Source organism: Hyaena hyaena, unplaced genomic scaffold (genome assembly GCF_003009895.1).
Source record: "Hyaena hyaena isolate Hyena2069 unplaced genomic scaffold, ASM300989v1 scaffold_421, whole genome shotgun sequence".
Lineage (NCBI taxonomy): Eukaryota > Metazoa > Chordata > Mammalia > Carnivora > Hyaenidae > Hyaena > Hyaena hyaena.
In genome coordinates, this window is record NW_024081057.1 from 1,037,581 (window position 1) to 1,059,952 (window position 22,372).

The following is a 22,372-nucleotide window of genomic DNA, read 5'->3' on the forward strand; positions in this document are numbered from 1 at the left end:
AACTAAAAATAGAAAGAGGTTGATAACACATGAAGCAAGATGAAGGACACAGTACCACCAAACCTTGACATGGTACTGAACAGCTCGGCCTGAGTGGGAAACCCAGGTTGAATGCTGACAGGTGGTGTTGCCGCTATGATGTCCCTGTTCTGTCCCCACCCACCGCTGCATTGCTGGTTTGCTCTTTTTCGCTGTCCCCTTCGTGTATGTAGCTTTGTAACCTGCCCCAAATCCCTTTTAAAAACAGGGAGTGCAAGAATGAATAAAAATATTGATTCTTGGGCTTTCCAATGTGTTATAAAATTGAATTTTAACAGTCAGGTTAATTAATAAAAAATCAAAGGAGGAATTCTTTTGTTTCGATTTCTCATTACTTCAGTGAGACGCATTCCTTTTCCGGGGGAGTGTTTGCTTTCCAGGGCTCATGCCAGTATCGGCGGTCAGGTGGGTGTCCTTCCACAATGGCATCTGTCTGTTCATGTGGTCACGGGCTCTCAACCTAGACACCCGTACATGGTTTTCCACAGGTGCTTACTTGCTTGACCAGAAAGGATCATATTGTAAATCCTTCCCTTCATCCAGCTTTTCCTCCCTAAGAATTCCTGGGAGGAAATCTCACCAAATCATTCTCTTGAGTCATTCTTTTGATGGCTACACGATATTTCAGGGGGTGTATAGATCCCAATTCATTTAGTGATTCCCTGTTGATAAACCTGGGATTGTCTCCAGTTTTTCTTTTGCCCAAATGAAATGGAAAGAATCATCTGTGTATATTTCTTCTTTTGCAGTAATACTTTTACTTTATAAGGGCATATTCCCTGATTGCTGAGTTAGAGTATGTGATTTATACTAGGTATTACTAGATATTGCCCAACTGTTTTTCCAAAAGACTGTAGTGTGTCATGATACCATTAGCAACCCCTGTGAGCGCCCTGGTCCACGTCCTCTCTGGCAGCGAGTGGAATCCCTCTTCTACATTTTCACCCACCCAGTGATACATGAATGTAAATGACAGATTTCCATTTTCCTGAAAGATGCATTCTTAACCTTGACTGAGTCATCCCTCATTCTCTGAAGATGAAACTTTGGTGTAAAGGTTATGGCAGGAGAAGTGAGACCATGTGAATCAACCATTCTGTCTTAAACACGCAGACACACTCAAAGGTCTTAATTTAGTTTGGATACTATGTGCAGGGCAGGGAAGAGGGTGGGGAGGTTTTGAGTTAACATCGGCAGGGTCTGTCCAGGCCCCACTGTGGGACAGCCATCCACTGAAAGGCCCTGTATGGCATAGTAATCAGGACTAGTTTACAAGGCTAACATCCCCACCCCCACCTTGTCCGCCACACGCAGGATCTCATTCCCTCCCAAGTGAAGTAGACTAAATCCCGATAGTATTATCCCTCTTCCATCGATAAGCTCTATAGTTGCGGGGTAAGAACCGTTAGGGAAGCTCTGGCTCCCATCTGAGCACTGGTGAGCCTTCCTTCTCTCCTCCTTTAACCCCCACACCTCAAGACAGGCCACGAGAGATGGGATGCTGAGTTTCTGGCCAGATGGGCTCTGAGTGTGCTCCCAGAAAGGCCTGCTCGCCTTGAAGCCTGGGATGGAGTGAGGGTAGAGGGACAGGACGGCCTCCCTTTGGCCTGGCCTGGTCCTTCCCAGACAGCAGGTCTAGCCAAGCAGCCAGCTTCTGGCCCACAGGATGCTGAAGGGGCGCCGGGGAGGGGTGCGTTGGGGAAGATGGGCCTCCGCCTCCCCACCAACACTTCAAATCTTCCCCTCTTTAGCTTTGCCCCCACCCAACCGCAGAGACCTCCACAAAATCTACTGTGAAAGGCCTCACGCTCTCCTAGCAGTGGAGCAAAACCCTTTTGTGAGATGGCAATTCGTGCCTTCAAGTCTCGTGTTAACATCATCTGGGTACTGACCCGTTTACCCGTTTACCGTCTGTCCAGGGCTGGCATTAGGGCGGGACACTAAGAACACCCACTCGTGGAGGCACACAAGTGCCGGGCCCGTGTCTGGGTCCCCAAGACGGTGTGAGCCTATGGGGCTGGGGATAGTGTGTGTGCTGGACGCACCGTCAGTGCCAAGGACACTCTAGGTGCTCAATTCAGAATTAGTTTGTTGAGTTTGTGTTCTTCCAGCGGCTTGTCGACTGTACCTGGCAGAGCAAACACTGGGACGTGCGGATAAATCGAGTTCTCCCAGCCTTGGGGAGCCCAGACAGGCTGGGCTGGGGAGCTGGCAGCGGAGGGCTGAGGGGTGCCTCCTGCAAACTGTGGTCCTAGCTCAGCAAGCAAGGAGCAGGGCCTGCTTGAGGGAGCCCTTCTTGCCGTGCTCATTTATTCATGTAAGTTCTGGCTTCGGGGCTTGGGAATGCTGACTTGAGCGTGCGGATGGCAGGATGGGGTCCCACGGGCCTCGGTGTCCCTAGGAGATCAGGGGCTGGCCGGTAAGCAGGGATCTCGGAGCCAGGCTGCATCTATCCTGGTTCTCGCAGTCCCAGCATAGGGCCAGCCGGGCACGCAGAAGGTGCCCCAAATAAATACATTTGAACTGGCATCAAGAAGCCTGAGGAAGAGGAGCCCAGACAGTAGAGAGAGGCAGGCGATTAGCTCACTTGTCCATGGGGGATAGATGGTCTGCAATGAAACATATATGAAAAGAAACGTAGACTTTTCCATTCAAATTCAGAAGCCCAAGCTAAGCTAAAGAAGGGGACTTGCTCATAAAGGGCAGTAAATGAATGAGAGAAAACAAAGTCCAGAGGAGCCAACGACAGCATGCAGGAATAAAGTTCCTTTTCGGCACTTGTGCGTTCAGCACCACGAGAATCACAAGGGTCAAGTGTCTGTGAATCCCAGACTGAGGCGGTGTCGGGGGTACGGCTTCCCTCTGTTTGGGCTGAAGTTATGTAGCCCGGAGGACTCCAGGAACCAGTGACTCACGGTCACCAAGGAGAGTCAGTGACGCATCTGAGGAGGTTTCCCAAGAAGTGATGGAGGAAATCTCTTTCCTCCTCCACACCTGGAAAGGCCTCTGAAGACAGGGCTCTTTCTTTCCCTTTGACTGGGCGGTAGATTCGGATCAGCTCGGCAGCCCACACAGGGCTGGGGATCACGTTGTGAAAACAAGTTGCCCACTTCCTATAGGTAGAGACGCGAGCCGAGGGGGGCAGGGGTGGGGATGAGGAAGGATGAAAGGGCGGGGGTGGTATCGGAGCCCCCTCCATCCTTTGAACTTGTGCTGCTGGGTGCCACACCTGCAGGCTGGGTGCCCAGAATTCTCTACACTTGCTTCCCACTGAGAGGAAGGCTGGCCAAGGAGCCAGCCCAGTTCCCAGACCCTGCCATCTGCTAGCCTCACACCAAAACAGAGACACACGATCGCTGCCCCCACTGCAAAGGAGGGAACTGAGGCTCACAGAAGTTACAGCGCTTGCCCACGTTGGCACAGCTGGTGGACTCAGGCCCCCTGTCCTGCAGCCCCACATGCATCACATGATTTCCATGGAATTTTAAAAATCATCATTTATGAACAAATCTCTCATTGATGGATATTTAAGCAGATTCCAATTTTAAAAGTTTTTTTGATATTTATTTTTGAGAGAGAGAGAGCTCGAGCAGTAGAGGGGCAGAGAGAGGGAGACACAGACTCCGAAGCAGGCCCCAGGCTCTGAGTTGTCAGCACAGAGCCCGAAGTGGGGTTCAAACTCACAAACTGAGAGATCATGACCTGAGCTGAAGTCAGGGACTTAACCGACTGAGCCACCCAGATGCCCTTTCAATTTTTTAATATTACAATGATCAGAATCTCTTTTTAAAAAGAGGCTATGTTTTTCCCCCAAACCTTTTTACCCCCAATTATAGAATAAATGCACGATTGTTGTAAAAATTCACACAGCACAGAAATGTACAGTGCAGAGGCGGAAATTCTCCAGAGTGACTATCATTAATGACTTGGAGTACATCCTTCCAGACCTTTCTCCATGCATATACAAATATGTCCAGAGGCATTGATATCTATATTAGAGGAAAAAAAATCAAATTTGCAGAATAGTAAGGTTCCATTTTTTATATTACATTTTATAAGATTTTGATTTTCTGTTTAAAAGAAGTACATGCAGGAAAAATCTGGGAGAACAACAAACTTACAAATACCAATTTTACACATTTTTGCAATGTTCTGTACTTAGGTATTTAAGATATCTCTTTATCAAAGTATAATCTATATCTATTCCCATATGTATATATGAAGGCTGGCAGATCATACGTATTTAGCTCAGTGGCTTTCCATGAACCGAACACACCCATAAGAGCAGCTCCCAGATGGAGAAGCAGGACACGCCAGTCCCCAAACCTCATACTCCCTCCTACCAATCACCCCCACAATCATGGTAAACATATCCTGACTTCAACATGTATCTGCTTTGCCTGCTCTTATCTGTGCTTGAATTTTAACAGTGGCCATACATTGCAGTTAAAATGAGGATAGGGGTGTCTGAGTGGCTCAGCTGGTTGGGCACCGACTTCAGATTAGGTCATCATCTCGCGGTTGGTGGGTTCGAGCCCCGCATTGGTCTCCGTGCTGTCGGCACAGAGCCTGCTTCGGATCCTCTGTCTCCCTCTCTCTGCCCCTCCCCACCCTCTCTCTCTCAAAAAATAAAATAATAAAAACATTAGATAAAACGAGGATAGTCAATAGAGATGCTGTTTAAATATATGCTGAAGTAGTGGCCCTTGTTTGGTGCTAACGTATGTGGACCTAGCTCATCCCTGAACAGCTGCATTGAGTCCTTTGTATCAGAATCTATCTCACTGTCTTTTTCTTTTTCTTGTTTTTATTTATTTATTTTTGAGAAACAAAGACAGAAAAAGAGCGAGAGAGAGCGTGTGTAAGTAGGGGAGGGACAGAGGGAGAGGGCGAGAGAGTCCCAAGCAGGCACCGCACTGTAAGTGCAGGCAGACCTAGACACGGGGCTCCATCTCATGAACAGTGAGATCATGATCTGAGCTGAAATCAAGAGCCATGTGCTTAATCCACTGAGCCACCCAAGCGCCCCCTAACTCAATTTTTCTGATGGACATTTGGATTGTTTCCAATTTGGGGCTATAAGCAGGACTACAAAAAAAAAAGAAAAACCCAAAAAACAGTTTGCTGTGTACTTCTTTGTACATGTAGCTTTGAGATGTGTTTTTGAGATGTGTCTTTTTTTAAGATAATGCCTAGAGATGGAATTTGCGAATCCAAAGACAGCAAGGTTAAACAGTTTTTTGGTAAATACTTTTGCCGTAATGGCCTTCCCACAAAGTAGTAAATGCTCAGTTCCTTCTTCAAAACAAAAGACAGGTGCTGGGTGCAGACCTCTTCACCACAGCCCCTGCCCCTGCGGCTGGCAGCCAAGCCTTCTCCAGCTCTCTGGGCAGACCAAGTCGTAGCAGGTGTCTGCCGCACAGAAAAAAGACGGAGGTGCACCCCCCTCACCCCCCTTCCCCAGGCCCTAGTCCCCCAACCTCACCCCCTGCGAATTTGCAAACAACCAAACACAATTGCAAAGGCCGCAATGGGAGGATGCCGTAAATTAGCAGAGCCTGTAGTGGGACCAGAGGGCCTTGGGGCCTGTTCTGACTTCCTCTGCGGACTGGCTGTGAGCCTGCAGAGAAGGCAGGCCACACATCTGGGCTTTGGTCTCTTATTAAATAGGATGCCTTAGAGCAAGAAGCCCACCTTCAGTGTGAACCCTGGGGGAGTCTGGCCCAGGCTACCCTGGCCCCTGCCCCCCCCCCCCCCCCCCCCCCGCCCCCGGCCCTGGGAAGCAGCCTGTCCTGCTGTCCTCAGAGCTGATGGGCAGGGAGGGTTTGCTTCTCTCAAGCACCTCCTGTGGGGACACCCTTCTAACTCTCACCCACACCTAGGTCTGCGCCCTTTGCTCCACGGGCGGCGTCTGAGATTCTGCAGGAGGGCCACACGGCCCCCTCCCCTCAAGCCATCTCTCCTTTCCTGCTTTCTGTGGCTGCCAGAGGCCTCTGAGCAGAGCCCGGTTCGCCATCTCCCTTCCTCAGTTGCACCTCCCAGCTGCCAGGAAAAGCAGGTGGGGCTCTATTCTGTGGCCTGTGCATGTTAGGCTCAATAGCTCTCATGCCGCTAAAGCCCAGAGTGGGGGATCAAGATAAGATCCCTGGGCTTTTACAGAAGGCATGAGACCTTCATCTCAACTCCCTCTTAAAGCTCAGCCTCTTCTCCTTGCATTTTCTTTCCTTATCAAAGCTGAGAGACAGTTAAAAAAAAAAAAAAAAAAGGAAGGACATGAGGACAGAGACTCTTCTATTGTTTTTAGAGAGACAGAGAAAACAGGAGCAGGGGAGGGGCAGAAGGAGAAGGAGAGAAAGAATCTCAAGCAGAGTCCACACTCAGCTTGGAGCCTAATGCAGGGCTTGATTCCACGACCTTGGGATCATGACCTGAGCTGAAATCAACAATCTGATGCTCGACTGACTGAGCCACCCAGGAGCCCCTCACCTTCTCTTTACTATAAGGTCACCAGCCCGTGGCCAGGAGTCCCGGGGTTCCACTCTGTACGACTGAGCAGGTGCTAGTGAAGGTGGCTTGGAGTGGCCAGAGGAGTAGCCCCTGGGGCCCCTGCTGCCTGGCTCTGGGTGCTTCCCAACCTCTGAGGCTCTCTCAACGCCTACAACGCAGCGGGGGGCACATGAGGACAGGCACATTTTATCTTTGTTATTTCTTTTCGGGCTGAGCGTCAACATCTTTGCTGTACAGATGGGCTTTGTGCTTTTACATCACAGGAGCTGTTCGCATCTTTTATTCAGGATTTTATTTTTACAACCAAGACATTTTCATAAAAGGAATAGAAAGTGAGAGAAGAAATATACAAGCCATGGGAGAGCAGAAGTGAAAGCCGAAGCACTTCCTAATAGGAGGTTAAGTGACCTCCGGCTCCCAAACCACAAGTTCCCGCCCCAAACTCTAGCTTTCCCTGGAGACTGAAAATGATTTGGGAGATTGAATCAGCCCTTCACAGAAAGCACGTTTCCAAGCATGGTCTGGTCCCTGGGGCTCTCAGTGAGGACGGTGACCCCCGCCTGGGAAGTCTGAGGAGGAGCCACCCCGGCACCATCCCATGAGAGACTCGGGACTCCATGTCACTACCCTACCAGGGCAAAGTAACTTGCGAGAAGGTGGCCGGACGGCCAACACAAGGGTCCCAGCCCAGCGCAGGGTGAGGACAGGAGCTAGAAGTGGTGTTATGGCAGCACTTCTTACTCATTTGCAGGAAGTTGCAGGAAGTGTCCTGGGGCTCTGAAGCCTTCTCTCTGATTCCCGATGACCAACTCACAAGTTGCTCCCATGCGTGAGGCCCACAGAAAGAACTTGCAGTAGTTAAAAGCAGGCAACTTCAGCAGGTCAGTGAAATTTCCACAACTGAGTGAGTTGAGCGTGTCCCTTCTCTCTCATTTTTCCAGATCTCGCTCATTACTGACCATCGTATTTTTGTAGCAGGACACCAAAAGCATGTTTTCTGCTCATTTATAAAACCTGAAAACAAAAGCAAGTTGAGAAAACACTTCTTTTCAGGGAAATGATATGAATTTCCTGTAACAGAGACGAATGACATGGTGGGGGGGGTGGAATACAGGGTTCCACTCCCGGCAAGGAGCCCGGGGAGCTGCGAGTTCTCTGCTAGTATGTTTTCAGGGCCCATCTTAGGTATTAAAAAAAATTAAGAAGCTCAAAAAAACAAAAAAAAACAAAAAACAAAGCCCGAAGAACTCTAACTTTGAATAGTGTTACTTCCTGCAGTACCTTCTTAGATAAGCTGTTCACAAATGCACACTAAGGAGCCAGAAGAAGGTGGCTTGCTGATGGGAAGATTTTCCAGGGTCAGTTACAGGATGGGGAATGTCTGCCCTGAATCACACCTTGAGTTTGGAACAGCTGATCTGTGAGACCCATGGACTCTTTCGTCCATACCTGCATCATGGCAGCAAAACTAGAGGTGGTTTTCAAACTTTTTTGTAGCCACAAACCCTCTTGTTCAAATGATGTTTCACAGGTGAGCGTAAATACAGGCAGCCGATGACAGCAGTACTGTGAGCAGAGGGTGAGGGGGCTCATGGCCCCCCGGGACCATATCAGCTCCTTCCCCACCTCAGCGGATCCTCGGAACCCCTGGGGTTGTTGAAGCATGAGGTCCTACATCCAGCTCCCCTAAAACTGTCATCAGATCACTCAGGAACAACTTAAAATAAAGGAGTGGTGGGGGCAGTACCCTAATGGGGACTCATTCACCATTAGAAGTCACCTTGGGGAAGACGTTGAATGAACATTCTGCAGATCTAGGCTCAGACGAATACACTCAAGTTGTTGTCTCTTAGATAGGGGGTAATTTCTAAATCCAGCACATAAAATTGTGGAAATTGTACACAATCAAAATGATTGAAAATTGCCCATTAACTACAGCAGGCATGTTTAAGTGACTATCAAGCAACTATAGTCAAGCCGCTACAGGTACAAATATAATGTATATAATAATGTAGAGAATAGAATATAGAGTTTATATGGAGATTAAATTTTCAGGTATTTAGAGATACATTTTGTTCCTTGGTTGTTTGGCCTGTAGAGCTGACTTTCGCAAGGGACATGAGTTTGTGCTTTGATTCCATGGGACCAGGGGGTGAGCCCTTTATGGGTATGAACCCAGTAAGTCCTCACAACAGCCATGAGTTTGGTACTGTTATCCCATTTTACAGATGAGGAATCAGAGGCTCAGAGCAGTGAAGTGACGCCTACAGTCACACGGTTGGTGAATGGCAGAGGGGATGCAAACCCTCATGCTGGAGCCAGTATCATGATGGGCTTTCTTTTTTTCTGAACGCCTCTATATGGAGGGGCTCGTCATTAATGAGATAGGTAGATGAGAAGCAGTATTTTGAGGAAGAAAAAGCAATCCAAGAACACTGCCCATGACCCAGCTGAGGTCCAGAAGTCCCAGAGGTTGGGAGCAGCCTCTGGCCTCTCAGGGCCTCTGGGCTTCTGCTCGTGTTCACACAGCTCACTGGGCCTGAAGAGCAAGTGCTTTTTAGCCCCCCATGTGTATGTGACTCAGCCTTTTGATTTGCCACCTCCTGGGACCCGAGTGGGGTCTAGGATAGAAGATGGGACCCAGGCAGCCCAACACCAGCAGGGAAGAAAACAGTGAACGGTCTTCAAATCCAATTCTGCCGCTTACTATCCCAAATGCTTTGAGCAAGTCTTTCAACTGGTCTGTAAAGGTCATCCTCCTATGGCATGCAGGACCAAGTCAAATGAAATCATGGGTGGAAAAGAGTTTGAGGTTCCTACCATATTCTACGCTTGCAAGAGGTGACTGTGAACATTAGGAGAGCTAAGAGCTAAATCTTCCTGTGCTTCAAATTTGACTGAAACGGCTAACCAGTATTTTTGTTTGTTTAGATGCACTCTCTTCCTGAACTCTATCGCTCCATCTATTTATACAGTCTAAGATTTTTTTGAAGGCTGTGCCTGGCTTTGGCTCCCCGTGGGTGCAAGCAGCAGCAGCAGGGGCTGAGGAAGCCGGGACCACACCCAGGGACGCGTCATGGGTACTTTTCTGAGGCCCCAAGCACTTACTGTTTCAGGAGGCGAAGCCGGGCTCTCCTCTGCAGGCCTAGAAGAAACAAACAAGAATGCTAGTTGGCGTGGGCCGTGGGTCGCTGACATCGAGCCCCAGAGAGAGAGAAGGGAGACCAGAGGGGCAGCCAAGTGATCTAGTCTATACCCCTGTGAGCCACCCTCTCCAATTTTACAGAAGCCCAGAGAGGGTCAGTGCCCTGCTCTGGGAGGCACAGGTGAGCAGAAGGGCCAGGGGGAGAGCCCTGGGCTCCTGGGCAGCTGTGAGGGCCTCCCATGTAACTCCCCTCTTTCTTATGAAGCCTGGGAGCCCAGAGCAGATGATCTCATATCCAGAGGGGCTGAGAGAGGCAGTCATCTATGAATTTCCCTGCAGCCTCACAGAGAAGAAGTTCAAATTTCTGGGATCATGACCCAAAGCCCACTGCAATGTCTTCTGTGTACTGTTTCTACCCCGAGTGCTCATGGGAGTTCCTGCTTATCCCATGCCAGGCACTTTGGGCAGGACAAACCGCAACCCCGGAAGCCAGGTAATACTGTGACTCCTGGGTGGGGCAGCTGAGGCTCAGAGAGGTCAGGGCATGTGCCCAAGGTCACTAGATCCAAGAATAGTGGAGTTGGATTCAAACCCAGGTTTTTCTGACTCCAGAGAAAGGGTGGTCTCTGACCCCTCCAGGCTGGCCTCAGGCCAAGAAGCACCAACTACCATATGGGAAGGCGGGTGTAAACTTCCACCCAGCTGCCATCTGTCCTGCTTCCCTAGAGAAGGAAGGACCTCAGGGACACCTCCAACACCAAAAGGAGTTGCCATGGTGGCCCAAAAGGGTACAACTTACAGTGTAGGTGGATGGCCACACCCAAAGACACCAGCAGAACAAGGACTCCAGCCCCCAGCAGGCCGAGGGTGAGGAAGCCGCACGATGGGCCTGGAAAAGACACACGTATTGAGCATTTGAGACATGCAGAGAAATACAAAGAGGGGAAAGTCACATGGAAGCCCACCTCCCAGAGAATGCCACTGTTTGCACATTTTTCTCTCATCATTTTTTCCTGGTGCTTTGAACACATTGAGATAATTTTACATAGGAAATTTATATCCAGGGTTGCCCTGGTGGGTCAGTCAGTTAAGCATCTGATGAGTGATATTGGCTCAGGTCATGATCCCAGGGCTGTGGGATCGAGCCTCATCCCCTCCCCCTCAGGCTCCATGCTGAGAGAGTGGAGCCTGCTTAAGATTCTCATTCTCTCTCTCCCTCTCTCTCTCTCTCTCTCTCTACCCCTGCCCCGGCCCTTCTATCCTGCTTGCATGCTCTCTTTCTCTGTCCAAAAAATAAAACATTAAAAAAAAAAAAATATTATGTCCCACATCATCATTTTAAAAATTAATTAAACACATGAGCTACTTTTGTTCCAAAAAAGATAGATATATTTCATGTCTGGTAATGAGATTTTTACTATTTATTTTTAAAACTTTTATTTTAATTTCACAAGAAACAGCAGAATGTATTTTCACTGTAAAAGATTCAAGTGTATGGTTAGAGTGTTGTTTGGCAGGCTAGCTCCTTCACAGAAATAAATGCCATGGTTAATGTGGTACCTTTTTCTCTTTGTATTTACACAGACACATACAGTTTTTTAAAATGTTTTTTTAAATTTATTTTTTGAGAGAGAGCACAAGTGGGGGAGGGACAGTGAGAGAGGGGGACAAAGGACCCAAAGCGTGCTTTGCATTGACAGGCTGACAGCAGTGAGCTCAATGTGGGGCTCGAACCCTAGAACTGCTAGATCATGACCTGAGCCAAAGTCAGACACTCAACCAACAGAGCCACACCAGTGCCCCTACAGTTGTTTTTGCTGTTTTTTAAGCATACAGTGGCTTATACTGTACAAACTGTTTAAACGCAAACCATTCTTTCCTTAAATATATCAGCACAATCATTTTTCTAGTAACATTCAAGCAGTAACATTTAAAGTATGGACATAGCAGGGCACCTGGGTGGCTCAGTCGGTTGAGCGTCCGACTTCAGCTCAGGTCATGATCTTACAGTTCATGGGTTTGAGCCCCGTGTCGGCCTCTGTGCTGACAGCTAGTTCAGAGCCTGGAGCCTGTTTCAGATTCTGTGTCTCCTTCTCTCTCTGACCCTTGCCTGCTCACGCTGTCTCTCTCTCTCAGAAATAAATAAAACATTAAAAAAAACTTGAAGTATGGACATAGCATGTATTATTTAGCTATCAGTGGGCATTTTGTTTATTTCCTATGTCTTACTTTTACAAATAACTCTGCAAAGAACATCCTGGTACGTTTTTCCTAACGTGGGAGGCTGCCTGAGGCAGATATTGAAAACAGGAACTGCCAAACCATAGACTGTGTCCATTTAATGTTGTAACAGACACTGTGAAATATCTTCCAGAAAGCCGGCCCTGATTTTTTTCCTAACCACCAATCGTGCACCTTGCCGACCCTTGATATTTTCAGTGTTCAGTTTTTTGCCAGTCTAGTGGGTGAAAAATGGTATTTGTCAGCTTCAGCTTATTTTCATATAGTGGCCACTTGTATGACCTGGCCTGGCTTTCCTTGCCTTCCTTGGCTTTCAGAGTCTCCTGAAGTCTCAAGTCACCACATCGTTCCTGACACAGCAATTTAGAAATTGTCTCAGTGTCATCTCAAGGGACAGACCTAAGCCTTAGGGAGCACATCCTTCCCCAGGGTGGCCATATGTTTTCATTCATGATGACAAGTTTTGAGATCTATCTGGGTGCCCCCCAAGATGAGTGCTTTGTGTATAGCACCTATTTAATCATGCCTTCCCTTTAGCCAGGGAAACATCCCTATTTTACAGATGAGGAAACAGGTTCAGAGAGGCTGAATCACCTGCCCAAAGTCATACCGTATAGGCAGCGGTAGACAGAGACTCAGACCTAAACCCGGCTGACTTACTACTAAGGTAAACCATGGCCCCCACCCCCAATGCAACCTCCACTTACTTCTCCCTCCACTCCCACTTGGCCACTTTCACACACATTCTGGTTATTCTTAACAACCTGCTAATATTGGATTTGCATACTTGCCTTGGGATCTTACTGCTGCGACATAAGGAATGATGCAAGAACTTCAAAGACCTTTGTCCTCATCTCTTACAAAAGTGTTGTTTTACCGAATTCACTATTATTCAGCAGGCCTCACAGAACAATGAACAGAGCAGACTTTTTCTAGAATTTAACACTGAGGTGAAGGCTTTGAAGCCTGGAGCTTGGGGTTATTTCTTTCTATCACTGTGGGAAGCAGGGTTTACTCGCCAAGTTATTTGAAGTATTGCTTTTGGTTCAGCTGGCTTTGCTGTTTCCCTAGAGCCACGGCACAGACCCAATTTTGGCACCTTCGACTTAATGGGCCTGTTGTATTTGTCTTTTGTGTTTCTGCTGTTGTTGTTGTTGTTATTGTTGTTGTTGTAACTTGCCTGAAATCCTTTAGGCAAAGGCAAAGTTGTGGGGTGTGGATATTTTATAAAATGAGGTCAAACTATCTTCACCTTTATGTTCACCAAGACTTTGCCCTTCTGCATCTGGGTTCTGATTTTTTTTTTTTACTGTGACCTCATGGGGTAGCTTCCTGCTCCCATCCCCCCAATCCCATTAGATGCCTGTCCCCAGGCTCTTTCTGGTACTTTATGTGTGGAAGACAAAGCAGCCCCCGAGGCCTGAGGCAGCCCTAGTGCGGTGGTTAGCCATTTGTCCTATGTGTGGGGGACACTTTCTGTTTGTCACCAGTACCCTAGGGGAGCAGAGGTCAGTATTTTTCCAGAAACACATTTATGCATTTGGGCTAATGGTTCAAGGAAAGTATGTGTGTGTGTATGTGCGTGTGTGTGTGCTCCAGCTGCTATGTCTCGTGTTTATAGCACAGAGAAGCAAGTTAGCTCACTCATTAGCAAACATATATTAGCACATACTGTGCGTTAGGTCCTCTGTTAGGTATTCAAGCTGAAAAGCTTTAAAGTTCTGGTCCTGTGGGTTGGGTATTTTGGTTTGGAAACAGCCTTACGGAGATATACTTTACATAAAAAGTTCACCTGCTCCAAGTGTATAATTTAATGGTTTTGGGGGATATTCACAGAATCGTGCACCCATCAAGCATCACAATATAATTTTAGAACATTTTTATCTCACCTCCCCCAATTCTGTACCCATTTAAGCAATCTCCTCCATACCTTCCCGGCTCCCCTGTCTTAGGCAACCACTAATTTACTTTCTGTCTCTATGAAATGTCATATTCTGGACATTTCTTATCAACGGGATCACATAGTACATGGTCTTTTGTGTCTGGCTTCTTTTACTGTGTAACATTTTCAAGGTTCATCATATTGTAGCTTGTATCAGTGTTTCATTGTTTATTATGACCAAAAAATATTCCATTGTCTGGATATTCCATATTTGGTTAATCTATTGACCAGTTATTTCTACTTTTTTGGCAATTATGAATAATGGCTGCGAGGAACACTGGTGGGCAAGTTTTTGGGTGGACATATCCTCCGTTAAGTTTTGTTCCAAGATGATTTTCAAGCATGTTCCCCACTAGACTGTGAGCTGCTTGAAGGGCAGCGCTGTGGTCACAGTCAACTTCTTTTCTGATCCCAGCTTGGGTGGGGCCAGAGAAATAGGCTAGAGTCCACACATGGGAAGGGCTTGGGGAAGGGAGGGAAGGAAGGAAGGAAGGAAGGAAGGAAGGAAGGAAGGAAGGAAGGAAGGAAGGAAGGAAGGGAGGAGGGAGGGAGGGAGGAAAGGAAGGAAGGAACAAAGGAAGGAAGGGGAAAAATGAAGGAAGGAAGGAGGAAGGGAGAGGGAAAGGAAGAAGGGAGAGTGGGAAGGAAGGAGGAAAAGAAGGAAGACTTACTGCTCTGCTTCTGAGGGGCCAGGAGAATGGGAGAACTCACCCTTCTGAGTTACCAGGTTTGAGGGCCGACACACTTTCTTCTTGGAGGTGGGCTTCTTGGTGGGCTGGGCAGTGGTGGGAAGGACATCAACTACAGAAAGCAAGAAAGACACATGTGCTAGTCAGGTAAACAGCAGGTGGACTTGCAGACAAAAGTTAAAACCTCATTTCTTCCATCCAGGTACGAAAGCCCTTATGACTGTTCCCTGGGCTGCTACAGGGTTCCAAGGTTATAGAGCAATAGAATTTTCTATGTGCTTCCCCAACTCTCAGACCTATCTGAGAGCTGAGGCAGGGGGCGCTTTGGTGTCTGGGAAAGAGGGGTGCTCTGGACCCACATGGACTTGAACAGAGCCCCAGATGCCCTGATTAACCACTAAGTGACTTGGAGCAAGTCCTATCACTTTTCTGTGCCTCAGTTTCCCCATATGCTGAAATAAAGATGACTCCCAGTTCTTTCTTGGGGTTGTCATGAGAATTAAAGGGGACATCATGCCCAGTAAATGGTGCAGTAGAGATGGCTCCCCCTGGCCAAAGACCTTAAGCAGAAGCTGGAGTCCCTAAGCCCTCGCTCGACAAGACCAGCCCCTGAGCCAATCTGCCAATCCCTAAGTAGGTGGAGGAAGCTCACGGAAAGGAGGGGGGTGCCCTTTACAATACCTTTAACACCTGTACAATACCACGCAGGCTGCATATATAGCGGTTTTCTTTCCTTCTCAAGTGTCTTTACAAATCATATACTATCTGAGCTGGAAGGATGCTAGTCTCAACGTTTACCTTCAAAGACAAACACCAGTGATGTGAGGGACTGGCCCTGAGGCCCCATAATGCCAGGGACCTGCCTCCATCACCCCAATCTGTCACCTGACTCCTGGGTGGGTCACTCCTCCCTTTCGTTCTACTCCAGTGTCACATGCTGATGTGACGGGGCAGTGCAGTGGGACAGGCACAAAGTGAAGGAGACACCTGAGGCTCTGAGGTGCTAGGAACAGTGTGAGCACTGGGTGCTGTTGACCCCAGCCCTTGTCTCTGTGCATTGAGCAAAGATGTCTCACAAAAATGATCCTCTGCAAAATGGTAGGAGAGGGAAGATAATGACACCATAAATTTAAACTCAAGCATCCAGAGGACGGGGAGGAGCAGCCAACAAAATGGTCATTTCAGGGCTGACACTCTCCCAGTATCCAAAGAGTGGACACTTTGGACCCTCGCCAACCCAAGTCTCCTCTGGGAAGCAGGTATAATGCACTGTACCCTGCCTGCTTCCCGAGGTTTCTGGGAAGAACCAACCACCAAGAATGAACCTTTGCTAAGTCCTGCCATGTGCTAGTGACAGAGCCAAGCAGTTGAGCTTAAGCTTATTGAACCCAACAACTTTGGTGACAGGAGCTAGGATCCCCATCTTATCCTGAAGGAAGCCTGGGTGCAGAGAACGGAAATAGCTTGTCTGATGTTCAAGAAGCTTTAAACAGCATAGCCGGGATCTGAGCCAAGAGACCTTGATTCTAGGCTCTCACTGTGCCACACCACCTCAAGTGCAAATGCTTTCTGACAAAAAGTTAAGCCCATCAGGTCAAGACCCTTGGCCATCAGAATGCTGATGGAAACTAGCATAAAAGAAAAAAGGGACGTTAGCTATGGTGCTCCCAGAGCATGTGGGAGCCTGGCCTTCTGCTCAGAGTGACCCAGCATGGCTTTCTCCTTTACTCTTCATGGGCCTAGAGGTGTCTGCTCCCTTTATACATGAGAAGGCACAGACATCTCTCAGCAGGTCAGTGGGAAACCTTCAAGGGAGACAGCTCTATAGGATCTCGGTGTCTTGGCTAGGCTCAGTGGTCTGGGTTTGATGAGGGGTTTGTGGGAAGGTTTGTTGCATTTTAATTTCTTCTTGCCCAGAGCTGGGCCCCCTTGGTTCCTCCTGACTCCCCCAGCTCCCCTTTCAAATCTACCCGCTTCTTACCTCCTTGAATGGGACAGGCCTTTGAACCCATAGTGTGATTAAGGGGTCTCCAAAAGATCCTGTCCCCCCCAGATACTTTCTTTACTACCTGAGCTTCTTCCTTCAATATGCACTGACCTTTGTGGGAGGGGTGGGGTCTGGCTCTGGATACCCTGACTCTGGGGAGATGATGCAGTTGAGAGCACATACTTTGGGGAGGGTCAGCATGAGGGGTTTGGAAATATCAAAACCAGAAGTGGGTGGTTGGTGGTAGAGGGGAAACTTCCGGAAACCGTTTTTGCTTATTTCACCATCTACCTTTCTCAGACTCCCAAATCTCATGAGTGGGAACATGTGGGGCCGGTAGAGACAAAAACAAGAAACCTCACACCCCCAAAAGCCCCGTGTTCAATACAGGAATTAGTCGACTCCCTGCTGAGGATGCCTCAGCTTCTGGCCCTAGAGGTCTCACGGCTCCAATCCCTACTTTCTGGCTGAAGACCTGTCCCTTCTGGGTCAGAGGGGAGAGCAACCTCACCTTGTCTTTTGTCTTCCTAATCGTGCTGCTGTCAGCTGTCCCTGCATCTTCCTGTCTTCCCGTGCTGAGTGGTCTAATTCTTGGGGGCGGGGGGGGGGGGGGGGGGGCGCTGGTAGGAGGGGCGTGGCATTCTCAGTGCCCCCAGCCTGAGAAGAACCCAGGTGAGCAGGAAGCAGGACAGTGGGAGGACCACAGTGGGAGGGGGACGGGTGGAGGGTTGGCCGGCTGTGGGCTAACCTGGGAAGGGGGCTAAAGCCAGACCAGGCCTTTGAGGATTTCTGCCAAGACTCCCTCACACCTCTCACAGCTTAAGCCTCACCCTTCCATACTGCAGCCACCTGCCGCCTTGGCTACTGGCCAGCTTGACTCGAGGGTGTGCTATACGTGTAAAATGTTAAAAACACATCGAGCATTTAGTATGGAAAGGGAGTGTAAAATACTCCAGTAATAATTTTTATATTGATTATAAGTTAAAATGATGATACTGTGGGTAAACTGGGTTAAAAATATATTATGTAAGTTAATTCCACTTGTTTCTTTTTATTTTTTTAAACGTGGTATTCAAAATTTTAAAATTCTATCCCGTGGCATATATTTCTATTGAACATGCTGACTCAACTCACAGAACTATGGCTTCTCAGGGTGGGTGGGGTGAGGGGGTCATGGAGGCCAGCAGCAGCCTCATGACACAGATGGGAAAACTGAGCCCAAGGAGCAGATGGACTGGTGGAAAGGCTAGGCCTGGGGTCCAGTGTCCTTATGCCCCGTAACTCTGGGTGTGAGTTTGAGCCATAGGCCTCTGTTCAGAATGTGAGGTCATCTGCCCCTCCACTGGCCCTAAAATGCCTTCCCTGGGCATGTCCAGGCAGTGAGGACTTTTTTTCCTTGGGTGCACACTTGGTGGGAATTTCTGAGACCACTGTCAGGTCTGGGGACTCAGGTCAATCTAGGCACAGCCTCAGGTAGGCCTGACATGGCTGAAGGGCAGCACTGCCTTGTCTCCAGAAGAAGCAGCAATGCTTCCAGAAGAAGCAGCAATGCTTCTACGTATCCCGTCTGCAACAGGAATCAGTTACCTACCTCCTGGGGTGGATGGCAGCACGAAGTGAAATGACTACATGAAACACTTACATGAGCTTGGTCCTGGCTAAGTCTGTTCCCGCTAGCTGTCCTGCTATTGCTCATGGCTGGCACCCCCTCCTGCAGAGTGGGGGTCGCTGAGAGCGGGGGCAGCTCTAGGGCCTGGCATTCACCCAGCACACAGTAGGTGCTCTGTACTCATCGACGGCATTGAGCCACATTCTTACCCACACTCAGCCAAGTTCCCTTCCCGAAGGTCAGCTCGGGGGACCCAATGGTCATGCAGAAGTAGACGCCACTGTCTGCAGGCTTCACACTTGTGAGATTGAGAATGGACCGGGTTGCGTCCGGAAACACAGTTAGCTTCTTTTGCTCCACTTCCGGGTTATACACAGTCCCTTTTATGGGATTCCAGAAGGCCAGGTACTCATAGTGACTGTCTGGGCTTGGAGGCTGGCGCTGTCTCAGCCAGTAGATGCGTGTGCTGGTGGGGGAGGTTTTGGCTTCACAGGTCATTATCACCATTTCATTGGTCTGAACCGTTTTGGACCTGGGAGTCTGCTGGAGTCCCAAGCTGCCACGGAGAGCTACAGGAAGCAGAAGGAGCAGACACCATCAGCATGTTTTCCCAGCCACTGTTGTGGTCCTCGGAGTCACACTGAGTCAAGCATTGAAGGAGGGTCGTGGAAGAACCTGCCCAGTTGCAGGGTCCAGGGGCTGTATTAAATGCAGCTGGTGGCTCCTGGACTCAGGACTCACACACCCCAGCTCCCAGGAGACCATCTACAAGGCAGGTGTTTCCTATGTCCAGCTTTGCAAAGGGGATGGGGAGAGAGCTGCCATTTATTGATTGTGTGCCTATAAGTCTGGCTCTTCACATAAATTATCTTAATCCAAACTCAAACTTATTTAGGGATGTTTATCGCCATTACATGGATGAGGAAACTGAAGCATAAAGCTACTTGTTCCAAGTCCCATCAATAGCTTATAATGAATCAATACCTGTGATTCAAACTCAAAGATTCAAAGCCTAAAGCCAAAGCCTTTCACCTTGCCTTGCCATCACTCTATGTACAGACCTTCAACAGGCTCGAAGCAGGTACAGGGGACTCAGGTAGCCCAGGGGAACCCAGAATCAGAGGCAGAGAACAGCGCTGGGCTGGCCAACCACCCTTTCTGGACAGTGATGGAAACGAGCAAGGGGAATTCACTGGCTGCAATTATAGCCTATCACTTCTCAGTCCAGCAAGTGATAGGTTGCTGGATCCCCATTCCTGAGTAGAAGGACAGACACCCCAGAAGCAGCACTTGGATTTCATTTTAGTCTCAAGATGGGAAGCACCGACAAGTAGGGATTGCTCATGGAGAACCAGACCAGAACTCAGAGACCTGGCTTTGAACCCAGCTTCTGCGTCATTCCAGCTGTGGGTCTACAGGAAGTCAAAGAACCTGTCTCTGTCCTTTAAAAGGAGGGCACCTGGGGCCATTATCCTATTTGCCTGTGAGGGTTAGAATGTTCAAGAAAACATACCGTAAACTCTAAACCATTGAACACGGTAAATCATTGTCTACATGTCTCATCCATCAGAGGTTAATACTGGCAGCAGATGAACTCTTAGGAAAGATTTGAACAGGTCCTTCACAGCCAAGTCCAACAAACTGAATCTGATCTGGTAAGGCTTCCATTTTAGCTGTGGGGCAGAGGGAGACCCCACAGACCTAGGCAGAGACCCAGGAACAGTGAGGCACAGAAGGACACAGACTTGTGTGTGGGAGGCCAGAGGGAGTGTGTGTATGTATGTGCCCGAGGGGAGCTGGCCTACTGAGGTAATGGCCTAGAGTCACAATCCTGCTGAAGCTTGTGTCTCAGGCTTCATGGTTCTGTAGTGGGCCATGAACTTTAACTTTTTGACTCCACACATAGACCACTCTGAGCTTCTGCTTTGTATCAGGAATGAAATGGTAGGGGTGCCTTGTGGCTCAGTTGGTTAACCATCTGATTCCTGATTTTGGCTCAGGTCATGATCTCACAGTTCGTGAGTTCGAGTCCTGCACTGGGCTTTGTGCTGACAGCATGGAACCTGCTTGGGATTCTCTGTCTCTCCCTCTATCTCTGCCTCTTTATCTCTCTCTCTCTCAAAAAACAAAAACATTTTAAAAAAATAATTAAAAGGGGCGCCTAAGTGGCTCAGTCAGTTAAGCATCCGACTTCGGCTCAGGTCATGATCCCGCGGTTTGTGAGTTCGAGCCCTGCATCGGGCTCTGTGCTGACAGCTCAGAGCCTGGAGCCTGCTTCAGATTTTGTGTCTCCCCCTCTGTCTTCCCCTCCCATGCTCATGCTCTGTCTCTCTCATCTCTCAATAATAAATAAATGTTAAAAAAAAAAACCTAAAAAAAAAAAAAGAATGAAATGGTACCTGGGGCCCAAATGCCTGCTGACCCTTCTCTTTTCTTCCCAAACACCATACTGCTTTTTTAGCAGAGTAGAGGTTCTTCAGTGTTTTGGGGTCACTGACATCTTGGGGGAGATAATAAGAATCGATGATGCTGATATTTACTGAACTCTGCCCAGCATGGTGCATGCTTTATCTCACTTAATCCTCACCAGATCCTGTTTCATACCCATTTTACTCATGAGGAAACAGAGGTTCAGGAAAGTGAAGGACGTGCTCAAGGTCACACAGCCTGTATGTGGTGGATCCAGATTCAAACCCAGGTCTGGGACCAAAGAGCCTGAACTTTGAGCTACTCCCTGAATCAAGGAAACCTGTGAGCCTCTCCTGGATCACTGTTGTGTCGTTATGTGTACATAGTGGGTCTACACGTACACAGACACCCGAAGCTCTTCCAAGAAAGCCCAGAAGTGACCCCTAAAGCAATAAAGGGGCCTAAAAGGACCCCTGGCTTTTTGTGTATGTCACCCGTCCTGTGTCCTGACATGCAGACTTCCTGGCTGCAATATGCCCTGGTCTTTCTCTTATGTCCCTAGAGACTGAATGCTGAGCCCCATCGGTGTGCCAGACACAAAGCCAGGCCTCGCTACCCGTGCGGTCTCATCTGATTCACCTGACTTTCTCCCAGTGACCGCTTTCTCAGAGGGACCTGCTGTTTCTAAAATGATCAGCATTCACTACTAGTTTTGAACGGCCCTGACTAACGTCTGCTTGAGATGTGGCCAAGCTCATGGGTCAGAGCAGGGGGCTGGCAGGCCTTGCTTGTCACCATTAGCAGAGTGGCCAGCTTTGGGCATAAGAGAGCAATCGACCACAGGTCAGCAGGCCGTTTGGTGTGTGTGAAGAGGCTTCCAAAAAAACACATTTCCGGCTGGGTGTATGAGGGGGACAGTGGAGACTCCCTGCTACATTCTAGCTCCAGCAGGGCTCCTGATGGGAGCTGCACCCACAGCACACACAACCCAGGGCCTGGGTGTTGGGGTGGGATGGGGAACCCTGAGGGAGTACTCTGCCACAGCTGTCTGAGGACTGGCAGACTGTCCTACAAATACTTCCCCAGAGGTACTAAAAATGTGTCTGCAGAACCCTGGGTGAAATGTAGGATACCAAAGCCAGAACTGAGCCTCTGGAACCTTCTTGGGGGCACCTCCCTATGGAAACCCTAGACAAGGGCATTTTTCCTTTCACTCTGTACCTCCTTCTCCTTTCTCTTCCTTCTTGACTCCTGCCTTCCCTTCCCCTCCAGGCTTTTGGGCAGAGGTAGCCTCAATCCTGGGGCTCCAGGGGTCCCTGGGGTAATGAGCTCCCAGGATGAATTTTGTCTCCACACTCAGGGACTGTGCTGCCAGCCTCGGCTTTTGCATTCTACAGGGACAGCCTTTTCTAAACTCTACCACTCAGGCTCTTCCCGGGTCCCCGGCAGACCGCCCGCTCCCGCCCCGCGCCCCACAAATCTCCCGGTCTTACCTGCCAGCTGCGTGGCCAGGAGGAGCCAGAGCCCCGGCTGCATCTGCATCGTGGCGAGCCCGGGACACCTGGTCCCGGCGGGGCTCTGCGGAGACAGTCCTGGCTGAGGTGGGTGGGGAGCGGGACTGGGCGGGGCAGTTTGGATAGGGTGGAAAGGGGGAGGGGACGGAAAGGCCCGGGGCCGGGCGGGATAGAGGAGGGAGTCCAGTGTGAGGTTGCCAAGGTCTCCGCCCTCATCCTCCCGGCATTTCAAAGGGCTTGGGTGCGTTTCATAAGAGCTCACTGGGACCCCTTGCTTTCCAGTGAGGTGA

The 22,372-nt window shown here is 49.0% G+C and overlaps 1 protein-coding gene across 3 annotated transcripts; it reads right to left on the reverse strand.

The window, feature by feature from the left end:
* Positions 1–6,758: 6,758 nt before the first annotated feature.
* Positions 6,759–22,170, reverse strand: CD8B (CD8b molecule). 3 transcript variants are annotated; one of them, XM_039252638.1, is made up of 7 exons: positions 22,062–22,117; positions 20,559–20,659; positions 18,369–18,728; positions 14,546–14,675; positions 10,491–10,580; positions 9,655–9,691; positions 6,759–7,560 (listed from the first exon to the last, which is right to left on the reverse strand). In XM_039252638.1, exons 2-7 carry the CDS (start codon positions 20,605–20,607, stop codon positions 7,552–7,554), a joined length of 675 nt encoding a protein of 224 aa, XP_039108569.1. In that variant the 5' UTR covers positions 20,608–20,659; positions 22,062–22,117; the 3' UTR covers positions 6,759–7,551. The 3 variants fall into 3 exon arrangements, with proteins under 3 accessions (XP_039108569.1, XP_039108570.1, XP_039108568.1); XM_039252639.1 differs by lacking the exon at positions 20,559–20,659 and having other exon boundaries at positions 14,586–14,675; positions 22,062–22,170; XM_039252637.1 differs by lacking the exon at positions 20,559–20,659 and having other exon boundaries at positions 22,062–22,170.
* Positions 22,171–22,372: the final 202 nt, after the last annotated feature.

What these genes read in the sequence shown, in the direction of transcription:
- CD8B (XM_039252637.1), bottom strand. Translation starts at nt 22,110, where the DNA reads ATGCAGATGCAGCCGGGGCTCTGGCTCCTCCTGGCCACGCAGCTGGCA. An exon ending in CCTGGCCACGCAGCTGGCAG is followed by an intron (nt 18,729 to 22,061) that starts GTAAGACCGGGA and finishes TGCTTCCTGTAG; the next exon opens with CTCTCCGTGGCAGCTTGGGA. An exon ending in GGCCCCTCAGAAGCAGAGCA is followed by an intron (nt 10,581 to 14,545) that starts GTAAGTCTTCCT and finishes TGTCTTTTCCAG; the next exon opens with GCCCATCGTGCGGCTTCCTC.